This window comes from Dipteris shenzhenensis, chromosome 9, assembly GCF_047967505.1.
Source record: "Dipteris shenzhenensis isolate YYH24624 ecotype China chromosome 9, Dip_SZ_1.0, whole genome shotgun sequence".
Taxonomy (NCBI): Eukaryota; Viridiplantae; Streptophyta; class Polypodiopsida; order Gleicheniales; family Dipteridaceae; genus Dipteris; species Dipteris shenzhenensis.
In genome coordinates this window covers 13,811,182-13,834,022 of record NC_141604.1, presented here as the reverse complement: position 1 = coordinate 13,834,022, position 22,841 = coordinate 13,811,182, and the positions used below count along the sequence as shown (strand labels likewise).

Genomic DNA, 22,841 nt, shown 5'->3' with positions numbered 1-22,841 from the left:
TGATATTGAATCTGCTTCCCACATTCGTTCAAAATCTGGCTAACTCCATTGGCAATGTAGCAGGATGTAAGTGGGGTCGATCCTCCTTTCTATTCCTATGTAACAGTATGTTTGCCAAAATGCTCCATGCTTTAAAAATGGGATCCTCCACTGTGACTGTAGGCCTACATCGGCGTCTGTGTGGGGGACTTGATTGTAGTCTGGTCTGCTATATCTGCCCCATGTGTGTTGGTTTTTTTTGTACCGCCACTTTTGAAAGCTACATTGGATCAATTCGGTGAGAACTCACACCTCCATGATATCTTTGCATGTGAGGTGGAAGCTCTACAGCTTGCCTTTCCATTAGTTAATACTACCATGTCATCAACCATGAAGAATGAAGCTATGGCGTCATGTCATGTGTCATGGTCGGGAGTCGTGTCTTGCAGTAGTTGGTCTTCTTCTTTGTGAGGGTGCTAGTCAACCTCCTCTTAGCCTTCTTCATCATAGGGCCCTTCCATGTTGGAGAAGAGCATGGTTTTGAGGATTTTGTACCAGCAAGTGGTACCCATGTCTTCTGGTCCCTCCTATTTGAGAGGCTACTACAAGATGTCCATTGTGCCGTGCTGTGATGTGGAGGGCTGAGGTGGGGTTTGTGCTTGTGTGTGTGCCCATGATAGTTGAGTTGGGGTTTGTGCTGGGAGTTGTGTCTAGGCTCTGATTTCGGTGGTGGTTGTAAGATGAAGTTAAAAAAGTCCCAAACCACATCCATGCCATCGGGTTGTACATCTATTGGGTATGCCACATGAGAATCATCAAATTGACTTATGTCAATTTGAATCGTATTCTATAGGGCTTGGAGTATATTATTGTACAGTACTATAATGCCTACAGGAGGATACTATTCACTACTAGCCCAGAACAAGTATTGGAAAATATATTCGGCATCACTTCAACCATACATTTGCATCCACTCTAGACTTCTATGGAGGATATCTGGATTGCAAGGTTGGTATTCTAAGGCTGATGGCTTAATGAGTTCAAGAAGAGGCATAGCCATGGTAAACTCTATGGAATCCTGTAACACTCTACTCCATGCCATAAAATTATATACAATGGGGTGGTAAAAGAGTGTAAGGATGTCCATATGGACATCTAGGACTATATTCTCATAAAAATATGCCATGGTACAGATTGGATGGGCTTGGGTGTGGTAGTAGGACTATATATCCTCATGAAAATATGCCATGGTGCAGATTGGATGGGCTTGGGCGGTAGTGTGGCAAAAAACCTATTAGAGGTCATCCAATGTGAGGGTGTTGTAAAAAAGTATGCCAATGGGGAGGATTGCAGTGGAGATGGTGTGCAAAAAGTAGGTAAATGTGTCATGGACGATGCGTGAGGTGAAGAAAAGAGTGGAGGCATGGGAGACGCTTCCATCAACCTCTCGTGGGGATGAGATCAGGTCCTTATTGTGAAGGGGATGCTCCATGTAGATCCATCTGGAGTGAGATCGATGTTGGATTGTTGCATGCAGCTGGTCAACGAGTGTGGCCTGATGTTGCACCTAAATCTCAAAGGCCCTTTTTTCCTCCTAGACTCGGGCATGTTGTTCTTGATCCATCATTGTCTATCTCTATAAGGCCTCGAAGTCTACTTGGAGGGTGTCGGTTTTGGAGTTTTATGTGGCTAGGGCCTCTTGAATCTGTTGTAGCTCTTGCTCTAGCTTTTGGTTGTTCTATATTGCCTGGAGTCCGCTGGCCTCCACCACTTGGTGCTCTGCTTTTTCTTTTTGGAGGGCCACTTCTATTTGCTAGATTTGGTTGTTGGTTTGGAACAACACCATATACTGTCCCATGAAGATCTCCATTCGCCGTTGAAGGATGTTACATGTGGTGACCATCAGGGTCGTGATAGATTCCATGAAAGTATCTCCTTCTGGCCGACCTAGGTGTCTCTGGTCTAGTACAATACGGTACCCCACTGCAGAAGCATAGGCACTGGAGGTGCAAAATTCCATGGCTTGCTATGATAGAAATTGGGGCAGAACAAGGGTTGGAGAGGCTACTAGCCCGGGCTAGTAGTAGGTTGTAGAGGGGGGGCTCGGGCTCTTGTGGCTCCTATGTCATGTTAATTATTTCTTCCCCCTAGCCAATGGGTCACTTCAATTGGTGCTTGTGGTGGAGGCACTTAGCATTATTGGCTGCTTTCTTTTGTGTAATTGTTGGAGAAGGTCCTGGTGTAGTTTCTTTGCCACTTCCTTTTCCCTTTGTCTTTCGACTTCTACTTCTTCCTAGAGCCTTCATGCAACTTCTTTGTCTTGCTTCTTTTTAGCAGAGCAGCTACCTTCTCCTAGGCCTATTGGCTCGGCTCTTCTCTCCTCCTACTAGGCAAGGGCTTTGTCGACATGGAATTTGTGGAGGGGGCCACGAGTAAACCAACTTGTCCTTTCGCATCACCATAACCATACGGAATGGGGTCATCAATGATGGATGAGGGGCATTAACAACATCGGGTTGCCAGGTTTCTTGCCATGTGTGCAGATGCTCATGGTAGAAGAAATCTGCCCAGTTGTGTCTTCGAGATTGTGGAGGCATGCCAGGAAATTGGGTAGCCCCACACTATGGTGCTTCATGAGCTAGATTTGCACAAGCAAGGTGACTGCACGAGTCACACCCTGGAACTGCTCAATCCAGGAAGTCATGTCTGAGGGGTAAGAATCTAGTGACTTGGACTGCATGCTCCAAGAAGTTTTGGACATCCACGGTATCTGGGATGCATCATTTTTGTAGCGTGCAAGTCATCGATTGCTATGCCAAAGATTTTGGCTCGTGGGTAGCTAGCTATGCTGTTCTAACTCCATTTGGTCAGGGAGTGGAATGGACATGGTGTTTGAGGAAGATCGTGTGGTAGAGGGGAAAAAAGGACCATGCATTGGTTTTTAGCTCTTTGATGGAAAATAGATCGTGGGCACTAAGGGAGTGCAAGGAGGTGGTGGACATCTAGAGTGATCGATGGGAGCTGGAGTGAGCTAAGAGTGTTTTGTGCATTGTTGAAATTCAGTAGAAATTTTGGCAGTGTTTCATTATGATAATAAGTGAGGTCCTGCATGTTTATATAGGGGACATGGTAAAGCAAGAGGGTCAACTTTAGCATTAGCACAATGACTAGCACTAAAGCAGCAAGTGGCATTGATATAGCAGTGAGTGACATTATTATTAGCAGAGTAGATGGTGAGTCATTGCTTTAGTCACATGGCAATGAGTGATCCAGTCATTGCGTTATCAATCTCACTACATTTTCCTCATAGTAGGGACTCAATTTTTGGGCCTTGTTGAGAAATCTAGCTGACTGACTGACCTCTCTAGACTTCACCTGAGTGGGTGCAAGTGCATGTGAAGTGCGGATGATGCATCGGTGAAAATTGAAGGTATTACAATGTGACCTTGGCCACATGTTGGTGGGTGTGCAAATGAATGGAGTGCGAATGAACATGTGGAGCCTAGACACCTAGTGGAGACAGATTAAACCTTATGTAGTGGAGGACTTGTCAATGAATGGCAAAGACTCACTATTAAAAAAAGAGGATGTGGAGCTTGGACCATGCCCTATTCTTACCTATGATGTCAACTTTCTATTCTCACCTGGACCCAATGCATGGATGATGGACTAAAAACCATAAAACTCAAAGTACTTGGCATCTCTCTAGGTAGTGTACTTGCTCAATGCACCTGTGAAGAGTGTCCTTGAAGCATACACAAAGGGTGTCGCAAGTTTGTTGGCATCAAATTGCTTCAATTGAGCACCCTTTTTAACCAAACAGTAGAACTACCTGACGTTCAACATAAACTTGCAAAATCCATTGAGTCCCTAAGGTTCTTATGAGCAAATTGGCATTTTCTTCTAGTGTTCGTGGCGTAGAGTCAACAACATGTTCTTGTGAGTCTGTACCTTTTCTAGGGTTTGGTTCTTGTGGGCCTTTCATGTTCATTATTGTTGTTGAAGTAGAAGTCAAGGATGAGTTTGATGGGACACACTTTGAAACCCAACGGGCCTCAACCTTCCCTTTGAGTGTTGTAGAGGTTCTTGTGTAAGTAGAGTCATACAAGCCTCCAAGGGATGGAGCTTGCAGCAAAGGGTGCACTAGAGCCCTTATTGAGTACTAATCTCTACTAGAGAAATCAAAATGATAGTAATCAATCAAGTACAAACTGAATCAAGTCAGCTATGGAGTTGGGACTTAGAAACCAAAGCCCGGTACAGTGATGGCTCTCTGGTGAGCTGTGAAAATATCTCATATCAACATCCATCGAGCTATCTCACATTGTGGTAGGGGACACGGTCTCCTCAATCTCTGAATTCTCTAGGCTATGTCCAGAGTGACCCCTCGTCTCTGTCGGTCTCCCCTTCAGAAAGCTGTGATAGGTTAGACCTCAATAGAATGTGCTCTGGGCACTCTCTGTCTCACGCGTGGTCTATGTGTCCCTCTCTCAGTGGCACCGTGTTAGCTCTCTTGATTGATCCAAGCCGCCCTCATATCAGCTAGCTCCTCCTCCTCTATTCCGTGCATCCTGACTCCAATATATAGAAGGGTGGAGAGTATCTCTCTCATGACTTTCAGCATTTCTATGATACACGTGGGATTAAGAGGGAGCTCACATCCCCTCGTACTCCAGAGCAAAATCCAGTTGCAGAAAAGATGAACTGCACCATTCAAGAAAGGTTGCAATGCATGCTTTCCAATGCAAGTCTTTCTGGTGGTTTTTGGGCTGAGGCAATGAAGACTGCAGTACATGTGATTAATAGATCACCTACTAAGAGTTTGGATGGTGGTATTCCTGAAGAGGCATGGAGTGGCAAGAAGCCCTCTTACTCTCATTTGTGTATATTTGGGTGTGAGGCATATGCACATGTGCCAAAAGAGCTTCGAAAGAAGCTAGATCCTAAGTCTAGGAAATGCATCTTTCTGGGTTATGGTGAAAGTGGAGAGATGGGCTATCGTCTCTGGGATCCAGAAGCAAAGAAGATCATACATAGCCATGATGTGGTCTTCAATGAGAAGAAGATGCATAAGGCACCCATGAAGGATGTGGAAATGAGGAGAATCGCTTTCCAGGATGTGAATCCACCTGCATATGTTGATAGACAGCAAGCTGTCCATGCACCATATGTGCGAGAAATGGTACCACCAAGTACTCCCACAGGTATACAATCAAGGGTAGATGATGCATCATCTATTGGTGGAAATGATGAGCCAAATGTGGCTGATATGCAGGTGGGACAGCAAGCTGAAATGCCCTTAAGAAGATCTTCTAGAGTGTCTAGACCGCCTAATAAGTTTGTTCCAAGGGTAGACTATCAGAGATGAGTTCACTTATGAAGAATAAGACTTGGGACTTGGTTTCTTTGCCACATGGAAAGAAAGCATTGCCATGTAAATGGGTCTACAAAATGAAGGTCACAGGTGATGATGTGCCTAGGTACAAGGCCCGTTTGGTTGCTAAAGGGTTCAAGCAAGAGAAGGATGTGGACTTTGATGAGATATTCTCTCCGGTTATGAAGATGACCACACTTAGATGCATGCTTGGACTAGTGGCAGTAGAGGATATGGAGCTTATGCAGATGGATGTGGCTCTCTGTCTCTCTCTCTCTCCTTCTTCCGTTCTTGCTTCCGTTGAGAGCACTCTCAGAAAGGGAGAGTAGAGAATTTGTAGAGAGGCGGGTTAAGCACCTACATCTGCAGCTTGAAGACACTAGAATGGATGAGAACCAAGTAGAGGCTGATCTAGCCAAAATGAAAGAACAACTTGAAGCTCAGAAAGCAGAAAAGGAAGTTATTTATCAATGCCTCTACAACATGTAGAATGTATTGAACATTGAGAAAGACAATCTTATAGCTCAAGTGGGAAGGGACAATGCACATGTTGTGGCAGTGATGCAAGGGCTACAAGAGAGCCTTAAATGCAAGAAGGATATAGCTCAAGAAAGAACCGGAAGAATATAGATCAGGTAGAGAGCATCCAAGATGGAGCTCACGACAAGAATGAGAATTTGCAATATTGGAAAGAGAAGGCCCAACATTGGGAAAATAAGAAGAACTTCCTAGAAGTAAATTACAATACCACTCTTGAGGAGCATGTTGTGGATCTTGAAAACTTTAAGAGGTAATCCTCCATTCTTTTTTATACCTAAAATACTATGTCGATCTTGAGAGAGGCCTACACCGGAGTTGCTAAAGACTTCCAAGAGGTGCAGTTCCAGTTGGTAGATTAAAATAGCACTAATGCCATTAGTGAGAACCAAGTGGAGGAGCTAAAGGAGAATGTTCACTCTCTCAGGATGAGCTAGGAAGGAATCAACAAACAACTTGCACATGTACAAGGTAAGACTGTGATATTAACAACCACTATAGTTAAACTAGAGGAATATCCTCTTACAATGTGGCAGGGTCATACGTGTATACTCTACTGTGGGCACATTATAGATGAGTGCTAGATCCAATGGCCCTAGTATAGCCACCCTATGCATGTGTTTTGCTTTGGGTGTTTGTGCATGTAAACTCTATATGTAAAGATTGTCATATGCCAATGCTCAAGACTAACTATGCTTGCCTACTAGAACTATCTATCAAGAGAGAGTAGGGGTGGCATGTGCATTAATCACAAAAAGAAAGGATCCCTTTGAAGGAAAGGTATAGCCCCATGATGAAAGGAAGCAACTGCCCTTCTTTGATAAAGGGAAGATACAATCCCCTGATGAGAGGAGAAAGAAGCCCATTGATGAAGGGAACAACCCATCACCGAAGAAGAAGCCCCTATTTGATGAAGGGAAGATGCAGCCCCCTGATGAAAGTAAGAAGAAGCCCAGTGATGAAGGGAAGGACCCATCAACGAAGAAGTAGCACCGGTTTGATGAAGGGAAGATATAGCCCCCTAATAAAAGGAAGAAGAAGCCCACCCATCGATGAAGGGTGCTTCCTATCAACTCACAAATAGTTTTACAACACTTGCTGAGATGTACATGTTTTATTTTTTATTATTTTTAATGAAAGCACTTTGCCATAGTTCTTGTACTTTTAAGATCTTATTGACCACCTTTTAGAGCTTTTGGGCATGTTAGAGCACTTTTGTGCACTTTTCTAACATTGTTTGACCAGTATCTAGCACTCACAACTACTCAATCTCTCTCTTTTCTAACATTGTTTAACCAAACAGTTATCCTTGCTCTTGATCAATGATTGTTCATAATTCTTTACATGAAATGAAAAGTTAGCAATGAGGCAATTAAATATGCTAGCAATGCTTTTTGGATGAAAGTCTTCATGTACATTAATTATACATGATTTGATTTTGAGTGTACCAACTATGATTTTATACAACAATAACTATCTAAATTGTGTTCTATAATTTATGATATTTATGCTTTGCAAATGTACTATAGTTGGGCTATTCTTAGCTAGCTTAAGATTTTTAATTTAATAAATCTTAATGATTCTTATCATTCATGAAGTATATCGAGTTGTGCATGGGTGAAATTAATTACTATCTAGGAAGTTATGTGTGGGATCTTGTAGATGAGACATCTTAGAAAATTGGGAATACAATCATGGAGTGCCTTGATTGAAAATACCAATAATCATTTTTTTGTCTAGTGGATAACTATCCTTTGTTCTATAAGTTTTAATATTGATGCTTTGTTGCAACTGCACTACTTTATAAATATGGTTTAGATATCTATCTTTTGTTCTATAATTCCATTTGCGACTATACTGCTCTAGGACAATGCGGTTACCTATGTTGGGCTTCTCTTTTGTCCAATAACTCCCAATTATAAGAGGCAATGTTCTACTTTAATGTGTTAACAAAAATTCTTAGTTCCATTTTGTCAAATTATATAGCTTCTTTTAAAAATTTTGCACTTTTATAAATCTTTGATGTGGTGGTAGAAATTATGCATCATTTATATCTTGAAAATGATGTGACATCATACATGCATGCATCATTTTGATGCATGCACACAAAACATTAGTAAGAGTATAAGACAATAATGTATTTTACTTTTCATAAAAGTTTTCATAAAACATGTTATAAAATGATAGCACATAACTGTGGTAATGTTTGAAGTTATCATATCCTAATGTTTGAGATTCAAACGATATCACATATCTACTAGGTATCCATATGAAACATGTTTTCAACATCTTAGTGATGGGTTAGTTGGTTGTACCATAAACATGGATCATGTATACGCAAAATACATATCATGAACATATATTAGGATTTGAGGTATAAGGAGTGTTTTTCTTTTTATGTAGGGGCATTTCAATATTGGAAATGTTTATATTAGGAGGACACATACTTATAATCAAAGAAATTCAAGTGTGAATGTTATTTGCATTGGCTTCAAGGACAAAAGGTGGGTCTTAAAAAAGCAATATGAAAATGACATAGGAGATGGAAAATAGAATGTTTTTTAAAATGCAGCATATTAACTTTTGGAGTGTAATATGTACCCATTTAGGGAGGCCCACGAATGCAAAGTACAAGGGATGCACATTATATGCATAAATCATGCTTGAAATTTTAGATGTTATGGTCTATATTAAGAGGATAAGAATTGAAAACAAGGATTAAAGATGATAGTTGAAATTAAATTAACTAGCAATGAACATAGAAAATGATATATTGGATGCCTTAAGCTTCCAACAAGGAGTAGGTAAGGTGATTCTCACTTGTGAACAATTCCTAAGGTTACAAATATGATTCAATCCTGTATGTGTCATCCTATGGCCTTGGACTTGTGTTTAAATGTACAATGATCACCAGGTTGAATGACTAAAGGATCTTAATTGATCGATCATCGATACCTTTCTCCCATTTTTGTGTGGGATTGTTATTAGCATAGAGAGTCTAGGGGATGAAACACTTGCCATAGCATTGTTCCATTTTTGTAGTAGCTTATCTTTCTTCTTAATCTTTGAAATGTTTATGTAAAAGATAGCAATTGTAGATAGTATTGAAGCCTATCTTCCTTAGAATGGCACTATAAGTGCTGACTTGGTTCATTGGAGGATGGCGGTAGGTGAGTTGGTCTACCTTCAATATCTTGATGATCATGAATAAATACAATTATATGGAATGTTGTTGATGCCTTTACCCTCGATGTCTTATTGTATGATTTTGAAATCACTTGGAATAAGCATCTATACTTGAAGTGGGAATTATCATGGATCCTCAAATTGTATGTCCGTTAATTTTGAGTAATAGCCTATAGGTCTGTTTATTTTGAGTAATAGCCTATAGGTCCATTAATTTTGAGTAATAGATTTATTGGTTCCACGTCTCGAATTTGTATATTCCACATTTTGTATTCTAGGTCCTAGGTGCACCTATCCTACATTCCATGTGTTGGGTCCACATTTTAAGTATGTGCATTGGATCTACTTGTTTTGATTCTAGGTCCTTGGTTGTGTCTTATGTTTTGGGATCCTCAAATTCTAGGTCTGTTAAGTTTGAGTTATTAATAGCCTATAGGTCCATTAAGTTTGAGTAATAGGTTTATTAGTTATACATGTCTCAGATTTGTATAGTTCACATTTTGTATTCTAGGTCCTAGGTGAACATATCCTACATTCCATGTGTTGGGTCCACATTTTGGGTATGTGTGCTTGATCCACTTGTTTTAGGTCTCAAGTCCTATGTGCACTTATTCAAAGTATCGTGGCTCAAGTATTTACCTAGATTGGTGAATTCTGAGAAAAAGTACTAGCAAAATTGCATTCTCCTTGTATCTATTGAGGCATGGTGGAAAGGAATTCCCTGACACCTTTGCTAGAAATGGATTATTCGAGATGTGATTTTATATTTTGAGTTTAATATGAAGTTAATGGAGGACACTTTGCCTTTGCTTAATCTAACTAGCTTCATACTTGCCTATCAATTTGATGTTTTGAGTCTTGTATGAAGTTAATGGAGGACATTCAGTCTCTACTTACTCAATATCACTAGCTTAAGGCTTGCCTATTGACTAATAGTCAATCTTTTATGAAAACATTGTGAATTAGCACTATAAATCCTACTAAGTAGTCCAATCTTATTATAGGCAATGCAAACAAATTTAAGCTTATGATATTTTCGTGGTCCTATTGTGCATGCACCCAATGCTTATAGAGTTTTTTTTTGTTGTTTGGGATAATAAGTATCGCCTATGAAAATCATTTGCCTATGCCCTCACCAATGGCTTGGCAAGAAGCTCTTGATTTGTTGTCCTAGTACTCAGTTAATGGACTATCCCTATCTTTCCCAAATAGGCTTTTGGAATCTAGGAGGATGTATATATTCTAGCATTTTTGTTGTGAGCACTTCTCCCACAAACAGTAGAACCTTCATGATGGATAGAGATGAGCTTTGAAATAGTCCTACAAGATCTTGCTTGATGCTTCCAATGCCTTCTTTTATTAGCCAATTCATTCATTGATGTAATTTCCTTTTGCATAAGCATACACACATTGAATAGCTTCCATATAAAGTTTTTTTTTGGGTAACTTTGAAATATTTTGGAAGTTTAAGGTTTTCTATGGTACTCTCTTCCATGTGAGCATTTAGTGTTCCAATGTTGCCTTGTAAATCTTGTTTCTCTTTTTGAAGGCTGGCATTCCCTGTTTTCTTCTCTATCATAATGACATTCTGTATTGATGATATGCAATGAGCTTCCAACCTTTGACAATATCCTAACATACCATTCTCACCCTCTCACATTCTGTATTGACATTATCTACATGAGCTTCCAACCTTTGACAATATCCTAACATACCATTCTCACCCTCTCACAAAAGCTTCATAAAAGCCTAGCTAGGATTCTTAACATGCCATCTGTTGAGAGATTTTGAGCATGCCAGTCCAATTACGTAAAAGGCAAATGACTACAAGCTACTATGAACAATTGATATGATGGAGAGTAGGGGATACTAATAGTAAGGAATTGCTCAAACAAATTCAAGCAACAAGCTCTTGACTATCTCTAACTATGGCTCTTGCTATTTTCATTTGAACTTATGTAGCATTGTTTTTGGTTCTTTTTGCAACTTATCTTTATCGTTATGAAATATTTCAAATGTTGATGAAGTGTATAACAACTATTCACTAGCATTGAAGCATGTCTTCCCCAAAATGACATTTACAAGTTTTAACTCTATGCATTGTGGATGGTGTTGGTCCACCTTCAACATCTTGATGATGAGTAAGGCTGATTATATGGAATTTTAATGATTCCTTGACCCTCAATGCTATATTCTATCATTTTCAAATCACTTGGAGAAAGTATCCATATTTCAAGTACCAATCATCATGGATCCTCGGATTCTAGGTCCATTGATTTTGAGTTCCAAGTTATTGGTCCTCGATATCAAATTGTACATCCCATGTACAAGATTTTGAGTCCTAACTTCACCAACTATCTCAAATTCCATGTCCCAATTCAACTTGTTGTAAAAGACATGTGATCTACACTATCTAGCAAGAAAGAGTATGAAATTTGAGTAAGATAGCCTTGCTAGTTCAAATATGGTAGCTTTCCATCAAGCCGTAGATCCTTTAACTAATTAGAAGGATATATCTTTCCATGGATATATGGCTTGATGGAAAGATATATCCTTTTGATTACTCGCTCCACAAGCTTCACAATTGCATGGAATTGACCAGTTCAGGGAATGTGTCAATTTTAGTGGAAACATGTGCTAATATGTGGCATGATACATTTGGATAGCCTTGAAGTCTTGGATAGTGAAATAGGCGAAGTAATTGTGGTATTTATGAGCTAGAGTTCCTTAGGAAGGATTGAATTTGGGCTAAAGCATGATCACCAGCAACCATTTTTTATGAAGTTAAGAGACTATATTACATATGTATAACTTGCTCGATTCATGACTTATGCACTTCTCAGTGAAATTTGACAAACTTGGTGTGTAAACTAATATAAGCATTTTGAACTTTAACATGAGATCAAAACATTACAAAATTGGCACTATGAATTTGATCATTAAACTATTGTAATGCTCTTATACCTATGAAGGATGTACCTTGGACTGTATAGGCTATCCAAATTAATAAAAAATATCAAATAATTGTTCTAAACATATATTTTTTCATTTACAAGTGTACTACTTGAGCTTCCATAAACAAAGGAGGCTTTGCTATGGCTTAATGGGTTTCCAATATTACACTGCAATTGTTTGCCTACATTTGCGGCCACACTCAATAACTTTTTCTTATTTGGTTGGAAAGGCAAAATTTTCAAAAAAATGCGCTCCACACTTATGGAGCTACTACATAATGGTCTTAAAAATTTACATTTGGTGATATTTGTAGCTTAATTCACCCAAATGGATGCACTATAAAATCTAAATTCATACATGTGCAATGCTCTTTAAATAAACTCGATATTTTTTATAATTTTGCATTAGTTCCTTTTCCACTCACTTACTTGTAATGAGGCATAAGTGTGCAAAATGTGGTTGCATTTCTTAATCCATAGCATCAAACCTAGTGGAGACCCATTTCACCTTTTACTTTTTAAAGCCATTTTGGGCCTCTTTGCACTTGTGTAGGGGCACAAGTTAGTGACATGTATAGCCAAAGGCGGGAAAACACTCAAGCCTATTTGATAAATTTGTTTTTGCAATTTAAAAATCCATAAAACTTTTCATGTTCTAGTTATATTTTGGCCTTAAAAATTTTCATGTTCTAGTTATATTTTGGCCTTAAAACTTGAAAAGTTTTAGGAAAAACTAAGTGAAGTGGGAAGTTGTAGGCTTCTCTATCTACAAATATCTAAGAACAATGATATGCAATTTGATCCATCTAAGGGCCTTTTCCCCAAGTTATATTAGTAAGCTTAACATAACCAATACTTGAAGATAACCTTGAAAAGCCACTTCATTCCCAATGGGCATAGGGAGCCTTGGCAAGTGGTTGAACACACCCCATCAGATAGTCTGCCCTAGTTAAGGGTCGGGTGAGGTTAGAGTGATGGTGAGGCGAGAAAAAAAAGGCACTACATTCATTGGTACTCATTATGTTATGCATTAAGTGGTCTTAACTAAAATCAAGGTCACAATGGACTCTTCTTTTCAAGACCTTTCAAATGCCCCATGTTGTATATTTTTGACTTCATCTTGACCATGGAAATTTCTTAACAAGAATCTTGCTTAAATTGGCATTCCTAGTGCTCACCCTAAACCTAGCTGTTAAATTTTTACACTCCAACATCTTTCTCTTCAAAGAGGTCTTAAAGTACCTCTTTAAATTTTTAACAAGGTGTTAAAAGATTTAAGTTAAGTAGAATGTAGACTTATGTGGACACTCCATTAATAGGCCTTAATTGGTGGCCTAAGTATAACATGCAAGACTTTAGTGTTCTCAAAAAACCTATACGATGAACTTGCAACAGTTTCATTTTCACCTCTGAAAAATATTTTCTCAAATTTGTAATATCTGCGAAATTTGAGCAATGTAGTGATATTTTAGCAAAAAAATCTGCAGATCGCAAGGAAAACCTTCAAAATTTTGACCTCAAAAGTTTAATGATGGTTGAGAAAAATGGTGCAAAATTTTAAAAGTTTTTATTGTGAATTGTTGATTGGTCCACTTGTGTGTTTTTTGTTTTTTATGATTGATTATCTCCACTTATTCCTCCCTCTTTCTCTCTCTTTGTATTTGAAGGCAAGCCCAACCCCCCTCCCCCCCCCCCTCTCTCTCTCTCTCCCCCTCTTCTCTTTTCCAAGCTACGCATTTGAGGCAGGCCTTTTGAATGCTTTACGAACATTCATCTTGTTTTTGTTGAGGAACAAGTGATGTATATTAAAGAAAAGAAAAGACCAAAGTGAAACTTTTTCTTTTTAAGGGGTGTGGTTGGTTGAGAAAAAAGTTTTCTATGAGAACTCACCCCAAAGGTTATCTGTGTGATTGTTGAGAAAAATGTTGTGTGAGAACAATATCCAAAACAGTTACAGAGTATGTGAAGCAAGGGCCCCTCATTTTTTGAAACCCTTTCAACGGAGTGTAAACTCAGACAAAACATGATGTTACACGCTATACTATCAGGTAGCCAAACAATGACTTGACATTAGGGTTCACTTATTTTAGGTCCTCTAAAGGGGTCTCTCACAAAGATCTTTCACACCACCAAGTCCCAATAACTAGCGTACGTCTCTTTAGAAGCTTATGTTGTTATAGAAGATTAGAGCTTAATCTCGCTGGAGGCATGGAATCCTTACATGGCGTGCGCCCAAACTAAAAGCCTACCCTTCAATCAAACTAACCCTCAATGGCTCTAGCTCCTCCTGCCATTCTGCCTCGTTTCCTCGACCCCCCGCCACGCATTTGCCCTCCCCCAGTCAAATTCCCCGTACCTTGGGGCTTCATCTCATCCCGTTCTGTCTCTGGTGTCCCACTGCCACAACCCTCCTACCGCACCCAGCTGCTGGTTGCTAACGGAGGACATAATGCTAGATGCCAGACCGAAAGCCCGATCAGCACTCCTCAAGGTTGCAAATTTCCTTTTCTTTTGCCTTATGTGCTTCTAATTCGCAGTCGTTTTCACTCTCTAGTTTCTATACTTTTTTATTTTCCGTTTGAGCTATATCTCTTCTGCTAGAATGTTGCCTGGAGCCAATGCTATTTATTATCAAGTCGCACTACACGCTGCCAGTTTTGTGACAAGTCTATCGTTTATATTACTTACTGTCTGTCTTCCAGTTTATGCTCTCTTTCCGATCTGCAGTAGCCCGAAAAGATTTTCTTAGATAGAACTCCACTTAATTCTATGAATTTGATTAGCACGAGTACTAGTACTCTTTTGAGACCTTTCTATAGTCCCCCTCCTTGACGTGCTGCTCCCACGTGTCTGGTCCTTGCCTTCTTAATCACCTCCTATGTTGAGTCACCCCTCAGCTTTAAACGTCTAAGGTTTTTGTACTACCTAGACACATCGCACAAGGGCAGAATCCTCTAGCTATGTAGGCTAGCCTAGGTCCAGGATTCACAGTGATCGATGCCTCTTTAGCATCAGCCCATTGGTCTTAATTAGCAGGTTTTAACAAGTTAACCCTGGCCTCTTTTTCTCCTTACAACTATAGCTAATACTTATGAAGTGTCGCCCAGTTGAACCAACTGCTGAACTGTGTTTAGCTTGGGACATAAGATAATATTCAATGGACACACAAGAAATAAAAAGACCAAGTTGCAGCTCTCCGTGTATCTTGCAACCGCCTTTTACTATGAAAACATGTCTGGCCTGTCTAAGAGCGCACTTGATTAGCTGGTTGCTCTGACTGAGAGAGAGAGAGAGAGAGAGAGAGAGAGAGCTTGTTCATTGCCAGACTATATATTATTTAGATTGAACTTTTAAGGAGATGTCACGAATTCTTATTGGCTCCATGCATCCTTTAAAGCAGGTTTTTCACCACCCGCAGAATTTTACAAAGTGGAAGCTGTCCTAAGGTTCGTATTCAGCATATTTGTTAATCTTCTTGTTTTAATGCGAAGGGATCAAAATCTCTTCTAGATGTGATACCTAATGGTTTTGAACGTATTCTTTGCTGCAAGGCCTTGGCGTCTTTCCCATGTTACATCGGTACTACAAGTCCTACTGTTTGAGCTTATTGAGTGTATGTTGGTTTAATTTGTTGCTCATAGCATTTCTCTTAATGATATTGAAATATTTCAATGGAAAGGACCACCTTTGAAACACAAGGCACTGTTTCTAATACTTGCCTGAGTTCAAGTTTCAATCATAGGGTCTTCTGAAATTGGGGATACGAGGAGTTACAGTCTCTGATGTGCGGGGTTTTGGTGCTCAAGGTGGCTCTAGAGAGCGCCAAGCAGGTGAGAAGAACCGTACTGTCAGCTTTGGCTATTTTGTTTTGCCGTGTTTTTCAAAAGTCATTTTTGTCAAAGCTAGTGTGTGCGCATGTGTGCATTTGTGCATTTGTGTGTGCCTTGTACATTTCAGATTTATCACGATGGTCTTATTGCACATGTTGCCTGCAATCATGATGGTCTCATGTGTTGTCTGCTTGATTTGATTAAATTTCACATTAGAATTTAGTAGCCAATTAGCCAATCAACTGTGAGGATCATGGGAGGAGTTCATTTGTTGCATGCAATCTGAAACGTGCATACATATTTGTTACACTCAAGTTGAGGCAACATGACCTCGAAAGGGTTAGTCGACATTTTCCTTTAAAGGATCAATGTTTGTATTATATTTGTTTGGGCTTCACGTAAATGATCAAGAAAGGAATCAAGGTCAAGGTCCTTGGTGAGGGTGACATGGCACAAGACTAGGTGGATCTAAGGCTAAGGGGTCTAAATGCATTAAATGTGCCAAGGGGCAAAAGGTTTCAATGATATCCCAAGAGAGGGGTAAATGATGCATTGAGGAGATGCCCTCAAATGTAGACATGTGGCATACTAGATCCATCTAGGGAATTGGGGCTTGGTGGAATCTGCAAGCTGGAGCCTTCACGTATGTGACTATTCTGAGGTTGTGCTACCACCAAGGTTGGCTGGGAGGAAATTGTGTGCCTGCCTCGTGATAGATTGTGAATTTGATTTGTGAAATGAGAAAAGGATTGAGAGCGTAAGATTTTGGTATCAGAGCGTGGTTATCGGAAAAGAGGGATGACGGTGTGGACGAACGATGCGTGGAACATCAGGCTGTCATTTGGCTTCTTCGTTTAGCCTTAGCAAGCTACAGCCATGAGGCCATTAGAGGAACAAGTCAAGGCTTGCTACAAGCCTTTCAACTACGAGGACTGTATCAACTTCAGAGTTACCAGCCGCGCAGGCCTTGATGCCCTCAGCCTCTATATAAGAATCTTTGTGGTCTGCAGCTACTGTGGAGTAAGGACGACGAGTAGAGAGTAGTTAAGCCCATGGCTGATGCCTTTGTCGTGAACGTGGGCGTTACAATTTGATTTGTACTTGATCGCGCACGGACTAGGAGAAGCTTGTGTCTTGTGATCGAATTACATAGTGTCTCTGTAGTGTACGTTTGGAAAGAAGATCCGGGTGTTAGGCGAGAAGAAAGGGACCGAGGTGCGATCTAAATTGGAACAGGCCAAGCGAGTCTAGCGTGTGAGCAGGAGTTCACGTTCGTGAAGACCGCCATAGCATTGGCTTGTGAGCGGCTGATTTTAGTCGGTATCAATCAATCGCAACGATCAATTGCACAGTAACAAATTGACCATGAGGATTTCATAGTTGAGGTTAAAGGAAACTTTTAACCAAGGTACATGAACTCGCACCACCACATCAGCCTTCGATTGCAGTTCACTACGTTTGCAAGAACCTGTAACGTGAGATTCAAAAGAGCAAATTCACAATAGTACCTGTTTATATGGATGTTGAGTTGTGGGAGCTCAAGGGTCTCAAGATACAAACGGTGCTGGAGTGACCAGGGGGTTCTCTATGCCTTTCAAGTTTTGTTGTGGTATATGCTAGTTTATATGCCCTCGGTGTTTGAGTTATTTGAGATTGCAGATATTTCCCTAGTATAGGGAAAAGATATTCATCTTGGTTCTCAGCTATTTTTTGTTGATGGTTACGCCTAGTTAGACACCTTTTGTGGTTATGAGATTGAAAAGCAGTTTATAAATACCAAAAAAAAAACACCCATCAACCTAAATGGAAGTAGAAGAAGAAGCTTCTAGGGTGGAGCTCGTAGAATCGGGAGTCCGGCCGACCCCGCAGGTGTCGCGCCCAGCAAGCCATACACTGTCTGGCAGAATTGCATTATTGGAGGACGCCTTGCAACATATTTTAGCTCAACAATTGCAAGCAAATGTAGGGCAATCCGAGCTCAGAATAATGGTTCATAGTATGTCTGCTAGACCATCTTGTGAAGAGAAAGGGAAAGCTCCAATGGAGCTTGAATCCAGTGTTCGTAGGTCGAGCCTAGGAGGGCTAAGGTGCCTAATATTATCAATTATAGGCGATAAAAGTATTCAGGTCGGATGTCTGACCGTAGTTTCGATATCATAGAGACCTGGTTACACAAATGGGACGAGGCCTTCGCCATTTGTGAAATCAGGAATGATATGAAGAAAATCCGCGAGGCCACCCATATGTTTAATGAGGCAGCGGATCGGTGGTGAATAAAACAACAGAAAGATGGAGTGGCATCCACTACTTGAGAGGGGTTTAAAAAAGAATTTAGAAATTACTTCTTACCTCCTGACGAAGCATCCCGAGCTTGGGATCAGTATCGAAACCTTCGTCATAGAAATTTATTAGTGGCGGAATACACTGATAAGTTTAGAGAAAGTGTAATGAAAGTTTATGAATCTCTACCTAAGTCAATCTAGGTAAAAGATTTTATCTTTGGACTGAATGATCGGATCAAGATGGAAGTTCGGGCTGCTAAGTATGCGAACACGCTAGATGAAGCAATTGCCATAGCCTTGAACTATGAGGATGCCAAAGGGAACAGACCAAGTGGGTTTGTGCAGGTTGGGGCTTGGTATGAGTACCCGAAGAAAACTGGGTTTAAGAAGAAGTGGATTAGCAAAGGGAGTGTCTCACAGCCTAGTGGTCAAGCCAAGTAGGCGAAGCCAGTTGAGACACCTAAACCAAGTACCACCATTGGAATGAAAAGAAAAATCACACCAATGGCAGCCCGGGATTGGTCGAAGTCTTCTTTGAACCCAAAGCAAAGAGAAAAGCGAGGAGAGAAGGCTTGTGTTTTGGATGCCTTCAGCCTCATCAGTGGAAAGATTGTCCACGAAACAAGGATCGTCGGATGGCTAAGATGGTGATCTCAAAATGCGACATGGAAATGGAGGAGAGTCCCAGAGCCGAATAGATGCAGATTCAGCTAGCGGGATCTTCTCAAAGGTCCGTACCTGTTTTGTTATGTGTGTTTGTTGCTAAGCTTATAAACAGTGCACCTGATAATATCCCATCAAAGCCCGCAGCAATGGGGTATACAACCTTTAACGATATAGAGTTAATTTAAGATGAAAGGGCAAATAGCCAATCATGACATCATTGTGTTGTTTGACTTAGCGTCAACGCACAATGTAATTAACTCCAAGCTTGTAAAGAGGCTGAAATTAAAGACTAGCCCATCTGACTATGCATATACAGTTAGAATGGCAGACGGAAGTTCAACTAAAGTATGGGACCAAAGGGTTACCGAGTTGGAGATTCGAATTCAGGATTATGCTGAGAAGCTTGATTTTGAAATGACAAAGCTTGCTCATTGTTACGCTTAAGTCGAGGTAACATGACCTCGGAAGGGTCAGTCGGCATTTTCCTTTAAAGGATCAATGCTTGTATTATATTTGTTTGGGCTTCATGTAAATGATCAAAAAGGAATCAAGGTCAAGGTCCTTGGTGAGGGTGACATGGCACCAGACTAGGTGGATCTAAGGCTAAGGAACCTAAATGCATGAAATGTGTTAAGGGGCAAATGGTTTCAATGATATTCCAAGAGAGGGGTAAATGATGCATTAAGGAGGGACCCTAGAATGAAGACATGTGGCATACTAGATCCATCTAGGGAATTTTGGGGCTTGGTGGAATTTTGTAAGTAAGAGCCTTCATGTAAGGAATTTTTCTAGAGAGCTTACTACTATTGAGGTTGATTGGGAGGTGAATTCGTGTGCCTGTGTCCATGATTTGATGAAAAGCTAGGAGTTAGCAGTTTTGGATGTTTCATTTGGTATCAGAGCATTTCGTGATTGGGTTGGATCGAGGACTCATCAACGTGGCGATCTGTGAATGATGAGGGAACGATTGGTGACGTGTCGGACTGTTGATCTGATTTTTCGTCAAGCCTTAGCGTGACTCCACTAGGAAGCCAATAGAGGAGCGGGGAATCCTGTCTTACGGAATCTGAGAAAAAAAAAAGACAGAGACTGATGCACATGCTAGTTTACGGGTGGTTACTTTCGGGATTCCGTGACAAGGCATGGAGGGACTAGTTGTGTAATATTGTGGTATCGTATCACTTGCATGTGGAAGACGAAAATAGTATAGCTGAGAACGGTTGCGTCGTTTAGTTCAGGCCATCGGGTAGTTCGTCAGCTTGGGTAAGCGTTGACGAGCAGCGCACGACGAGAGCCACTTCCGCAATAACCGATGCTTTCTAGTAACTCTTTTCGAAAGCGAGGTTACTGGAGTTACGACTACCTACAGAGAGCTACTGTGTGGTCACGGGACTTGCTTGCGATATTTGCTGGCGGAGATTTGGTTAACAACAAAGGCTGGAGCATAACATTATCACGATTTGGGTTCTCGTAGTAATTATAGTGCAAACGCCTTGCATTAGTTCGAGGTTCGCCTTGTATTACTTATGCACTCCGATTGAAGGGTGTCATCTGCATATGCGCTGGAGTGCCATGAAGTGCTTGGTCTCGTGAGCTCGTGGGAAAGGAGTAGATAGTACAGCATGTTCGTGGTCACAAGGCAGATCATGAATGCGTGTTCACAAGGCAGATCATGAATGCGTGTTGGAACAACCTTACAGGGATAAGTTAATTTCTTTGTGTAGCAAAAATATGATCAGGGAGCTTTCTATGCCTTCTAAGTTTCGTTGGAGTATGTAATCGTTTATTTGCCTCTGTATTTGAGTTATTTCAGATTGCAGGATCTAGAGAAAAGTGGGTTTTGGTTGCAGTGTGGTTTCTGATGTCTGGTTGGCTGTAAAATTGAGGGTTGGACTTTCGACTGGTAAATACAGTTTCAAGCGGTGTTTTATTATTCATTCAAAAAAAAAAAAAACACCCATCGACCTAAATGGAAGTAGAAGAAGAAGCTTCTAGGATGGATCTTGTAGAGTCGGGAGTCCGGCCGACACCGCAGGTGTCACGCTCAGCAGGTCATACACTATCTGGCAGAATTGCAATGTTAGAGGATGCCTTGCAACAGATTTTAGCGCAACAGTTACAAGCAAATGTAGGGCAATATGAGCTCAGGAAAATGGTGCATAGTATGTTTGCTAGACCATCCCGTGAAGAGAAAGGTAAATCTCCAATGGAACCGGAGTCCAGTGTTCATACGGTCGAGCCTAGGAGGGCTAAGGTGCCTAATATTGCCAATTATAGGCCAAAAAAGTATTCTGGTCGGATGTCTGACCGTAGTTCCGATATCATCGAAACCTGGTTACACAAATGGGAAGAGGCTTTCGCTATTTGTGAAATCAGGAATGATATGAAGAAAATCCGCGAGGTAATGAGGCAGCGGATAGGTGGTGGATAAAACAGCATAAAGATGGAGTGACATCCACTACATGGGAGGGGTTTAAAAATTAGAAAACACGTCTTACCTCCTGACGAAGCATCCCGAGCTTGGGATCAGTATCGAAACCTTTGTCAGAGAAATTTATCAGTAGCGGAATACATTGATAAGTTTAGAGAAAGTGTAATGAAAGTTTATGAACCTCTACCTCAGTGAATCCAAGTAAAAGATTTTATCTTTGGATTGAATGATCGGATCAAGATGGAAGTTCGGGCTAAGTATGCGAACACGCTAGATGAAGCAATTGCCATAGCCCTGAACTATGAGGATGCAAAAGGGAACAGACCAAGTGTACAGGTTGGGACTCAGTATGAGTACCCGAAGAAAACTGGGTTGAAGAAGAAGTGGATTAGCAAAGGGAGTGTCTCACAGCCTAGTGGTCAAGCCAAGCAGGCGAAACTAGTTGAGATTGCTAAATCAAGTATCACCATTGGAATGAAAAGAAAAGTAACACCAATGGCAGCCCGGGCTTGGTCGAAGTCTTCTTTGAACCCAGAGCAAAGGAAAAAAGTGAGGAGAGAAGGCTTGTGTTTTGGATGTCTTCAGCCTCATCAGTGGAAAGATTGTCCACAAAACAAGGATCGTCGGATGGCTAAGATGGTGATCTCAAAATGCGACGTGGAAATGGAGGAGAGTCCCAGAGCAGAACAGATGCAGATTCAGCTAGCTGGATCTTCTCAAAGGTCAGTACTTGTTTTGTTATGTGTGTCTGTTGCTAAGCTTATAAACAGTGCACTTGATAATATCCCATCAAAGCCCGCAGCAACGGGGTATACAGCCTTTAACGATATAGAGTTAATTAAGATGAAAGGGCAAATAGCCAATCATGACATCATTGTGTTGTTTGACTCAGCGTCAACGCACAATGTAATTAACTCCAAGCTTGTAAAGAGGCTGAAACTAATGACTAGCCCATCTGACTATGCATATATAGTCAGAATGATAGATGGAAGTTCAACTGAAGTATGGGACCAGAGGGTTACCCAGTTGGAGCTTCGAATTCAGGACTATGCTGAGAAGCTTGATTTTGAAATGACAAAGCGTGCTCATGCAGACATAGCCCTGGGCAAGGCTTGACATTCTAGGAAGAATCCAACCATAGATTGGAAAAAGCACATTTATCAGTTTAAGATGAATGATGTGCTGTATGTCTTACGAGGTGAAAAAGATATACCTCAAGGATCGTTGGTTTCCACAATGGAAATTCGAAAAGCTCAAGAAGAGTTTTTGTTTCTTTGTACAGGATCGGTAGAGCCGATTGATGATTCTTCGGCTAGTACTGATGTTGCTCAAAATGGAGAGATGGCCAAGCTGGTTGATCAAATAACAGAGGAGTTCTCTGATTGTTTTAGGGATGAGTTACCTTATGGGTTATCTCCAGAGCGGAATGTTCAGCATAAGATTGAACTAATCCCGGGGGCAGAACTTGTAAATAGAACCTGTTTTACCGAAGAGGCGGAGGTACGAAGACAACTGGAAGAATACCTCAAGTTGGGGCAGATTCAACCAAGTTTCTCACCTTTTGCTTCGCCAGTGATATTAAAGAAGAAGAAAGATGATACT

General features: G+C 40.7%; 1 protein-coding gene across 1 annotated transcript in view; it reads left to right on the top strand.

Annotated features, from left to right (window-relative positions):
• The first annotated feature begins 14,166 nt into the window (after positions 1-14,166).
• The window catches only part of GLB1 (nitrogen regulatory P-II-like protein), a 57,498-nt gene continuing 48,823 nt past the window's right edge, over positions 14,167-22,841 (top strand). Inside the window, exons 1-4 of the mRNA XM_087379392.1 lie at positions 14,167-14,521; positions 15,431-15,476; positions 15,582-15,609; positions 15,773-15,860. Of these exons, the coding sequence (XP_087235518.1) occupies positions 14,302-14,521; positions 15,431-15,476; positions 15,582-15,609; positions 15,773-15,860 (382 nt within the window). The 5' untranslated portion in view covers positions 14,167-14,301. The remainder of the gene's footprint in view (positions 14,522-15,430; positions 15,477-15,581; positions 15,610-15,772; positions 15,861-22,841) is intronic.